Source organism: Cervus elaphus, chromosome 11 (assembly GCF_910594005.1).
Source record: "Cervus elaphus chromosome 11, mCerEla1.1, whole genome shotgun sequence".
Classification (NCBI taxonomy): domain Eukaryota; kingdom Metazoa; phylum Chordata; class Mammalia; order Artiodactyla; family Cervidae; genus Cervus; species Cervus elaphus.
Window position 1 is genome coordinate 74,508,120 of NC_057825.1, and position 10,288 is coordinate 74,518,407.

Consider the following 10,288-nt stretch of genomic DNA (forward strand, 5'->3'; position numbering starts at 1 on the left):
GCCAGTTTGGACGCCAGTTGCATCCGCCATCCAACGTCCTCATCCTACTACATTCCTGGGGGCTTCCGGGCTTGCCTAGCCCCTACGGACTTGGGGGTTCAGGTGGTCCAACCCAGGATCCAACCGAGTGTCGCCCTATGGAAGGTAGACAGAAGAAATGCCTCCGCCCAGCCCTTATTGGGCCTGAGCCCGTTACACGTGGAAGCACCCCAGCGGCCCGCCGGATCCCGCACTGGTCAGAGGCGGGGCCAATGGGCGGGCGGAAAGGGACGCGCGTGCGCACAGCGGGCCAGGGAGGGGGCGGAGCGGAGGAAAAACGTACTGAGGACGGGAGCTGGCGAGGCTCATGCTGGAGGGCTTCGCGTCTGGGGAAAAGCTGGTGGCAGCTGGTGGCAGCGAGGGTGAGTGAACCGGGGGCCTCCCGCGATCCGGCTACGGCCTGTGATCCCTGTGGCCCGACTTTAGAGGAGGAGGTCCGTGGGGGCGGCATTCAGGAGTCTGCAGCGGGGCGGGATCCTGGCGTTCCTTCGGGGGGTCTCGGGGCTTCTGGCTAAGGTTGGAAGGCAAGAGCGGCCTGGGTGGGGGTCTCGGACCCCGAGCCGCCGCGGGAAGCTAGCCGACTAGGAGCAGAGCCTCCCTCCCGGGGCATATGCCGTAGGGGCTTTAAAGCCTGATGGGCCGGCCGGGGTCGATCTCCGCGCTCTTGGAGGACCTGCGGTGGACCTGCGCGCGGGCCTGAGTCGTTGCTCTCCGTCTGCCCCTGGGAGCCCGTCCCTCTCTGGGAGAGACAGTAAACAGGTCCTGACGGGGGCCGAGCTAGGCCAGGCTGTACCAGAGGAACAGGGAGGCGGGGAAGCCTGTATTCCTCTCTTGTATCCCCTGTGTGGGCATGGCACCGCCATCCATCCAGATGCCCAAGCAGAGACCTGCCCGTCATTGTCACCTCCTGCACGCTTTACCCATCCACATCGAACCCATCACAAATCTCTCTTGGATACGCCGACTTCTCCACGCCCAGTTCCTCTGCTCTAGCAAGTTCAGGCCACCATCATCTCTCCCCTGTGCCCCTACTTCATCCTCTGTGCTTTGTTATATATTGGAAAGCCAGAGTGATGGCCTTAAAACCGAAATCTGATCACGATCACCAGAACCCTCCCCCCATCCCCTGATCTTCCTTCTGTGGATCCCCATTGCTCTTACAAGCTCTTGAACATCGCTTTCAATGCCCTTGGTGACCTGTCTTCTTTTTTACTTTACTAACTCATCCATCTCCACTATACTGTCTTCAACCATATTGAACCCTTTTTAGTTCCCAGATTGGACCAAGTTCCTTCTAGGCTTAGGTGTTTGTTACAGCATGTTCGCTCTACCTGAAGTACTATCCTTTAATTGGAAAAAATCATCCTTCACATATTAACCCAGGTAGGGGTTGGGGCTATTGCCATACCCTACAGCTGTCCCATTTACTGGTCTTTTCCACTGGGCTGTAATCTGTGTGACAGGAGCCTGTCTGGTTCTTGTCACACAGATTATACTATCCTCAGACATAGCTGTCCTCAGAACCTTGTGCAGCCCCAAGCTGTTTGGTGAAGTTGTTTTGTAGTTTAGTCACATCCAACTCTTTTGCAATCCCATGAACTGTAGCCTGCCAGGCTTCTCTGTCCATGGGATTTCCCAGGCACGAATACTGGAGTGGGTTGCCATTTCCTTCTCCAGGGGATCTTCCCAACCCAGGGATTGAACCCCATGTCTCCTGCATTGCAGGCAGATTCTTTACTGCTAAGCCACCAGGGAAACCCAGGAAACAGTTTAGTTAAATGTATAAATGAAGCATGGCAGCTCCCTCCGAAATGAACAAATAGATCAAGTTATTAACTGCCGGCTTCTCCAGAACCAGTTCTCAACCCCCAGCCCATGTAGAGGTTCCTTTGTCTAGGAACTTGGTTCTTCCCTTACTTTCAGTCCAGGACCATGGCAGTTTTAAATGGGAAAGTACCAGTCAGAGTTTTTCCTTGGCATCAACTCTGGGTACAGGATGTGTACCCAGTCTGATTCTTAACTGAGGGCGGTAGCATGAGAGAAGAGTTGCCTACAACTGCTGGGAAGAAGGCTGGCTCCAAACTCTTCGGTGCTGATAAGACTAAGGACACAATAAGAGTGGGCCAGGCCAAACCACTGCTGGGAGGACTCCTGGGGGAAGTTATTTTTCTAGCTTAGGTCAGATCCTCTGTGATGGCGAACAACACACCTGGGTCCCAGGGCCCAGAGCCCTGATACAGAGTGAAGGCATGCTCTGCCAGGTGAGCTCAGTATTTTGTTATAAATTCACTAGGGTAAAGGAGAGACAGAGAAAATAGCTTCCCCGTCTTCACAGAGGGAGGGAAAGAGAAAAATTAAGAACAGTATGTGACCATATGTTAAGGCCAAGTGAGTATGAGAGACCGCAGACAGGTCAGAGGAGGGAACAGTTGGTTTTGGCTGAGAGAACACAGAGATGACGTTTGAATTGGGCCTGGAAGGAAGAGGGAGGATGGACAGGTGGAACCAGTGGGAACAAATGCCCTAGGACTGGAAGAAGCTGCTGGAGCCGGGAGGAAAGCCCTGTTAGAGTCAAGGCCCTGTGGGAGCGAGCCGCCATCAGTGGTCCAGCGCTTCTCCCCAGAACTCCTGTGAATGATGTCTCAAATTCAGAAATCTCTCCTCCTTTGGATTTTTCTCTAGCCTAACCTTTACACTTTCTGAAAGGCCAGTGAACCCAGGAACTCCTGGGGCTTATCTGCCAAGCTCTTTGCTTATGGCCTTGAGCTAAATAGTTAGAGTGTGGATGATGCAACTTGTTCTTTTGGCGGAAGGGGTTGCTAGTATTTCCTTTTCAGTGTGAGCAGTATGGTTTGTCAGGTGGCAGTCAGATTCCCTGTTCTTCTTGTAGCACTTGCTAGGGGGAGTTTCTCTTCTGTGTTTGCAAATTTGGCTTTTGTTGTGGTCTCAAGGTTAGAAATCTGGCACAGCAAACCAAAATGGGATAAGCCCCAAATGGATGGTTCTTGACCTTTATCCTATCTCCTTTGAAGAGGGGATAATTTGGACTCAAAGTTACTATATTACCAAGAACTTGGTTGCTTTTTGGTGCTATGCCAATAGAACCTCTCCCTCTCACCCCAACCCTACCTGATATACTAAGTATCCAACCACATGGTTATAGGAGATGGTGCCATGGGTCTGTTGATCACTGAGCTCTATTATCGGATAGATAGCGCCAAAACCAAGTTTCATCCTCAGTTACATTGACATCAGAACCTGGCAGTGTATGGGTGAGGATGGTAACCCCCCAGCTCCCAAGGACCATGGCCCGAAGGCTGAGAACCACCAGCCTCTCTGTAGGAACTGTGCCCAGTGCTGTGAATGTGAATCCAGCCCCCAGCCTCACAGAGCCCAGGCCAACAGAGGGTACCGAGAAGTCCTCAGACCTGTTTACAGGCACACGCACAGCTGTTGTCAGCAACTGACAGGACCCTTCTGAAGGGAAGCACTTAGGGGCATATGGGAAGACTGTCTAAGCCAGACTTGGAATTGAATAAGGCTTGCTGGAGAAAGAGACATCTAATGCATTATGAATCTTAAAGGCTTACCCCTCTGGTCCCTCCTGTCCCAGAACTCTCCAGTGTGTGGTCAGAACAAGCTGTTCTTCTCTGGTTGGGGCAGTCTTTGTGGAGAGTAACCTGAGACCTTGATTTCAGGTACCAGGTAGAATGGCAGTGGCCTCATCAGTGTCTGGACACTTCTATTTGGGATGTAGTTTCTGGCTGTTCCTAAATTATTTTCTAGAGATGAGACTCAACCGGAATCCCCCTTTTTATTCCATCCATATAGAACTGGAACAAAATTACAAGATGATTTGCATTAAATATATAATTGTAAAGGAAAAACATGTTTATAGTAGAAATTTTAGAAGCAATGGAAAAGTAAAGAGAAGAAAAATAAAAGTCACTCCTAATCTCATAAGTCAGAAAGTAATCTTTGTTAATAGTTTTTAGTCTTTGTTCTGTGTATGAGAAATATACATACATTGTTTTGTTTTTTACAAAAATGAATTTTTTTTTTTTTGGCTGCACCACGCGGCTTGTGGGATCTTAGTTCCCCAACCAGGGACTGAACTCAGACCCACAGCAGTGAAAGCACCGAGTCTTAGCCACTGGACCACCAGGGAATTTCCCCCAAATGAATTGTTCTTTACAGACTTTTGTAGCCTGCTCTTTTTCATTTGGTGTGTATTGAATGTCTTTCTGCTATGAAATATGACAATTGCATTTTGATGTCCCTATTCAGTCGCGAGACTCGATGCTTCTTTTTACACCTAGAAGTTATATATCCCAGGGACCATTGTCTCCTTAAGGGAGGGTATACTGCTGGTTTCCAGCAAAGTGGGTCTGGGAAATTTTCCTAAACATTGTGGGTATGGCGTTTTCTTAGGGTCCCGCCCTCCAGAGCCTCTTGGGGTCAGTGAGAGGGGCCAGAACACCTCTGAGCAGAGGTCTCCTGTCTGTCCTTCAACTTCTTTTTTTATAGAGGTCAGTCTGTAAGCCCTGGAAGGATCAGGACTTTCAGTTTAATAGCAGTTAGGTAAGGCTGCCTGAGCCTTGGTGGGGCACAGGTGGGAACAAGGCAGCCCTGCCCTCGGGGAGCTTGCTGTGTAGCCAGCTGTGTCTCCTTGTTGACCTTGACTCCAAGTCCAGCCACACCCTGGAAGTACTTGATGGAACCTAATCCCTGTGGAGCTCCCCCCGCCCCCGTGCTCTTTCACGGGGCTCAATTACTCGCCTCCCTCACAGCCCTGGGAGGTGGATGAGGCAGGGGTTAATGTCCACTGCCGTGGGCCTTGATCTAACCCACCCATTGTTTCCCTCAACCCCTGTCTCTGGTCTCACTCTACCTAATACCTTCCCCACCGCACTGCCAGATGAGCCATTCTGAAACCATCTCTGCCCTCATCTCCCTCAGCGGCTCGCATTCATCCCCAGGCAATGTCAGCCTCTTTGGCCTAGCATGCAGAGCTGCCTCCAGCATGGCCTGGTTAGCCTCTGCAAACTGTTGCCCACTGTTCCATCCACTTCATACCCTCTAAGCTCAGGTCTGACTCACCCACTTGGAGTCTCTCTCCCACTTGTCTGCACCCACCCTTTTACTCACACCTTCCATTCGTCCTTCAGTTCCTGCACGTCCACTGCACACCCCTCTGGACCTGCTGAAGTGTCCCCATGTCTGTTAACCTCTGGCCTTCTCTAGTCCAAAGGACACTTCGTCCTCTGAACTCTCAGAGGGTTTCATCTTTCTTTAGTACACCTCACTTTCTGCCTTGATTCATGCTCTCGGCAGGAAGTATTTCTCTCACCAGACTGTAAGCTGCTCGTAGGCAGGAGTGCTCTCCAGATCCCGGTAAGCTCTCATTGAGCTGCTTGGCATTCTGAAGGGACTTCAGGAAAGGTCATGGACCCGCCAGCCCATTTGAGTGATGGGGACCTGGAGAGCCCGAGGCCATCCTGCAGTCTGGTGGAGGAGCTGGCCAGTTCTCTCCCCAGCCCAGCTCCTTCACCCAGTTCCCCGGAGTGTGCTGTGTCAAATCTTGAAAGAGCCTCAGTTATGGTGTTCTCGTCTTCACCTTCTTGTTCCCCACCTCCCAGGTACCGGTGACCATGAGATCTCTGCGACTGCTCAGAATTCCCTTCCTGTGTGGTCTGCTCTGGGCCTTTGGTGTCCCAGGTGCCAGGGCCGAGGAGCCTGGGGCCAGCTCCTCCCATCACGGCAGCATGGGCCTGGATAAGAACACAGTGCATGACCAAGAGTACGTATTCAGCCAGGGCTGTGGTCCAGGGGCCTCCCCGTCTGCAGCTGCAGCCAGTTACAAAGGCACATGCTGTCCCCTTTGCCTTCTACTATTTATACAACCCCTTGACATTTTCCCAAGCATGGTGTTTATTCCTTGTAGCCCCCTGTAAGTCCAGGTGTTCTTTTTTTGCCATGATACCACAGATGAGACCCAAAGAGGATGAATGGCTTTCCTGAATTCACTCTGTCTCTTTCTTTCAGCACAGACAGGCAGATAGACACAGACACCAGCAGCAGTGGTAGAGTCCAAAATAGAGCTAAGGTTTCTTGCTTATGACAAGATCTTTTTCTTTTTCCTTGGCATGTTCAAACATTGCATCATATGTTGGAACTTTTACCCTGGGCCAGTTTGCCTCACACATTCCTGCCTACAATTCCTGGTCTATTATTCTTAAATTGCTTTAAGAAAAAAAAAAATTAATAGCTCCCCCAACAATGTTAGGTAAAGAACCTGCCTGCCATTGCAGAAGACCCAGGAGGCATGGGTTCAGTCCCAAGGTCCGGAAGATCCCCTGGAGTAGGAAATGGCAACCCACTTTAATATTCTTGCCCGGAAAATTCCATGGACAGAGGAGCCTGACGGGTTACAGTCCAAGGGGTCGCAAAGAGTCGGATACAACTGAACATGCACACACACACCCAAATGTTATAACCGTATTCTAATAATAAAAAGGAAAAAGCACCCATAATCTTGCCAACATAACAGATGAACTGTTTGATCTTTTTTTCCCCTACTCCTTTCATGGCCTTGCCTATGTCTATCTTCTTGGAGAGTGGTCTGCCACTGTTTCTGTTAGTTTTTCTGGGATGGATGTACTTGAAGATCTTGAACTTTTCAGAGTCCTTAAGATTTCAGCAGGATCCCAGCCCAGCATCACTGCCAAGTGGTCTGAGCTTCAATGTTGGTCTTTAGGCATATCATGGAGCATCTCGAAGGTGTCATCAACAAACCAGAGGCGGAGATGTCCCCACAAGAGCTGCAGCTCCATTATTTCAAAATGCATGATTATGATGGCAATAATCTGCTTGACGGCCTAGAACTCTCCACGGCCATCACTCATGTCCATAAGGAGGTAGGTCGGGCAGTGGCCCAGGGAGCAGCATCTTGGAGGGGCCTCCCTCTGGTGACTCAGTCCCTGCTCTTGATGACTTCCCCTATCCTTGTACAACACTATTACTGCTTCTCCTTTTTCTGCTCACCTTCAGCTCTGCCTCTTTTCCTGTTCAGAGGGCCTTCTCACAAAGGGTGACCAGCTGAGGCAGAAGTCCCAGAGCCTGCCTTGGATCTTTAGCAAGTGCCACTGGCATTTCTACCATGTGCCAGGGTCTGAGAACTAGCTGAAAGGCAGACCACATTCAAAAGGCAGAACTGGGGAGAAGTTATATCATTTGGGAAGAATGGCCATTCTGGGCCAAGGGATCGAGGGATTTGATGATAAGTGGGGGTTTGGGTGATACAGTATGGTGGTCATGTCCTTGTTATCTCTAATTTGAGAGGTGAGGAAACTGAAACTCAGATCTTATGCCTCCAGATCTAATGTCTGTTCCATTTGACCACACTGTAATCTCAAGAGAGGAGGAGAGGCAAAGTTGGGGAGGTGCTCACACCGGCTGCCAGCTGAGCGGGGCTGTGTTTGCTCTGAAGGTAGCGGGGAACACCAGCGGCTTCGCATGGGAGACAAGCATGGCTAATGCAGTGTTGGCTGTGGGAGGCAGACTGATGGATGCTAGCAAAGACTGGCTTTGAGAGAGGAATTGGGGTCCAGCTGCCCTGGCAGGCGAGGATGGTGGTGGGCAGGAGAGGAGAGGGTCGGGACGTGGGAGAGGTGACAGAGGACGAATTGGCCACAGATACGAGCAGCATCAGCTCAGCCCTTGGCAACGTGAGCCCTGCCACACCCGCTTCTGGAGCAGAAGTGCCTTCACCTCAGAGACTGTAATGGGGTCTACTGGTCGGCAATGCCTTCTTCCTCTTGTCCTGACCCCCACATGTCTAGTGTGGGCTCTCACCACTTTAGCAGAGCTGACCTGTGGGAGGGCCTGGGCTGTGAGCTTTTCTTTAGGATTGTTTTGTGGGTCCTGGAATCTATGAAACTCCGAGTTCTCTGTAAGCCAGACCCAGCTTTCTACAATGAACATGTATGACTTTGGTAATGAAAAAAGAATGAAAATTATTTTTAAAAACAAATCAGCAAGGGCCTACTTTGATTGTGTTGTCCTTTTAACTGCCAAATATCATTTTTAAATTGGGTTGATGTGAATTGACTCTGGATCTAACATGTGGCTTGTGGATTTCCTAGAAGCAGAAGTACTACATTTGAAGGAGTCTAGGGCATTTTATTTTGGACATTAACCAGGTGCTGTCAGTAAAAGATGCAGCTCATCATGGTGTCATTTGTATCTTGTAGGAGGGAAATGAGCAGACACCAATGAACGAAGATGAGTTGATCAACTTAATAGATGGTGTTCTGAGAGACGATGACAAGAACAATGATGGATACATCGACTATGCCGAATTTGCAAAATCCCTGCAGTAGACCTGATGTGGCCATCGCCCAGTTAAATGCAAGTCTGACCCATTATAATGTGATCGGACACTTTCCATAATGCAAAATAACTCATTTCCAAAATACTGCTTTGGTATTTTGGTAAAAACCTGTAGCAACTTGTTACACTGGGGTGAGAAAGAGAAATCAAGAGAAATAAAAAAGCAGAGGAATGGGACCTACTGTAGTCCCCAAGTACTGTTAAATATCTTATTGGACAAGGGCTTGATAAAAAAATTGGATGATTGGAGCTGAGCACTCAGGAACTTGGACGGAGAATGCTGCCAGGCTCTTGGTTTTAATTCATGCTACCTGAAAAGTAAGACAAGCTTTTGCTAACTGGACACACTTTTCAGTAACTGAAGGAATGGAATGAATGCCAAATGTTTCCCCTGGGGGTATCCTGTCTCTTCAGAGGAACGTGGTCAGTATTCTGTAAAGTTCCCCTGGCCTAAATGATTACTTGTTCTGGTCAAGGGAGTATTTATTAGGCTATTCAAAGCCACAGATCAGAAGAATGTCAAATAGTTGAGCTAGCTAGATTCTAAGATTCTGTATCTCCTGACACTTTAGGAACAACACACCACTGACCTAAGTGATTCACCTTTTTCAGTTTTTCAATATTTTATAATACTACTGCCACATCCTTACACTATCTTTTATGTCTTCTTCAGCAAAGGAGAGACCTCAATTCTAAAAGTGTTCCCTACTTCTCATCATTAGCAAACATTTTAGCTTTCTAGGTATTTGTATTTAACTCTTGTTTCTAGGGTTTTGTTTTTGCAGTTTAGAAACTCTTAAGAATGTAAGGACTTTATCCCTTCTGCTTGATACAGCAGAGGTGAACGACCAGCCAGTCTAGCCTAAGTGAAAAGTGAAAAGATTCTTCACCAAGCACAGTGATTAACCCAACACACATGAGATCTAGAAGGAATATTGTTTAAATTACCTCTTCTGCCTGAGTACGTGAATTCTTTCAGATCAGTAGAAAAAGAAGCCTAAAAACTCTTTAACAGTGTGAATCTCAATTGTAATTCAAAATCAGAAGTGGCTGCAGATTATAAGTTGGTTTATGGAATGTGATGGATATGCTGTGATAGGAAACCTGAAATGATGGTTGAATGGGTTAAAAAAAAAAAACTGCATAAAATTATCTGTAAGATATATAGACTTATTTTCTGTACCAAAGTATTCTTATAAGAAAAATAAATATTTGTAAAAATGGTTTCCTGTGTCAGGTATTGGTGCAATCAGAGCTGAATTGTAAACTATTCTTATAATAACTGGTTATTTTGAAAGATTTATATAATGAATTCTGGATATATGACCAATAAAACTGATGAAATGAAAGAGCAGTTGATTTTGTCCACATAGGCCTCTTCTCTTACCACCCAAAGGGTGGGTTGGTTTAATGCCCACGTTTAACCCTCCCTGGTACTACCTTGGTCCTTTCTGCAGGGGTAGATCTAGGATTCACAGTCACTTTCCTTCTGGAGGCATTTTTTTCCTCTGCATGAAATCGCTTTTTGGACCTTCCTTCTCTGGCCAAGTTCAGATTATGACGACATTGTATAGGAAAATACAATGTTTTCTCCTTGATTCTCGGTGACTTTTTTTCTTAGCCAGAAAATTTAAATTAGATAGCATTATTGAAAGCACCCTTGGCCCAAGCAGGAAGCAGAGTCTTCCCTGGATTTTTGGAAATGACACTTTGTTCTGCCAGTTGAAAGGAGAGCAAAGGAAGAAGTTAGTTAACCATTGCCTCCCTGACTCCCATCCCCTGCCCAAGACCCCTGGGTCTTGCCCCTCTTCATCCAGAGCTGCCCTTCTGGATGGATCTAGTGAGCAGACCCACGGTT

General features: G+C 48.1%; 1 protein-coding gene across 2 annotated transcripts; it reads left to right on the forward strand.

Moving 5' to 3' along the window:
* The first annotated feature begins 236 nt into the window (after nucleotides 1-236).
* MCFD2 (multiple coagulation factor deficiency 2, ER cargo receptor complex subunit) lies at nucleotides 237-9,784 on the forward strand. Of its 2 annotated transcripts, XM_043918085.1 has the most exons (4): nucleotides 237-401; nucleotides 5,679-5,839; nucleotides 6,797-6,956; nucleotides 8,292-9,784. In XM_043918085.1, the coding sequence occupies exons 1-4, from the start codon at nucleotides 252-254 to the stop codon at nucleotides 8,418-8,420; spliced, it is 600 nt and encodes a 199-aa protein (XP_043774020.1). In that variant the 5' UTR covers nucleotides 237-251; the 3' UTR covers nucleotides 8,421-9,784. The 2 variants fall into 2 exon arrangements, with proteins under 2 accessions (XP_043774020.1, XP_043774021.1); XM_043918086.1 differs by lacking the exon at nucleotides 5,679-5,839 and having other exon boundaries at nucleotides 297-401.
* Nucleotides 9,785-10,288: the final 504 nt, after the last annotated feature.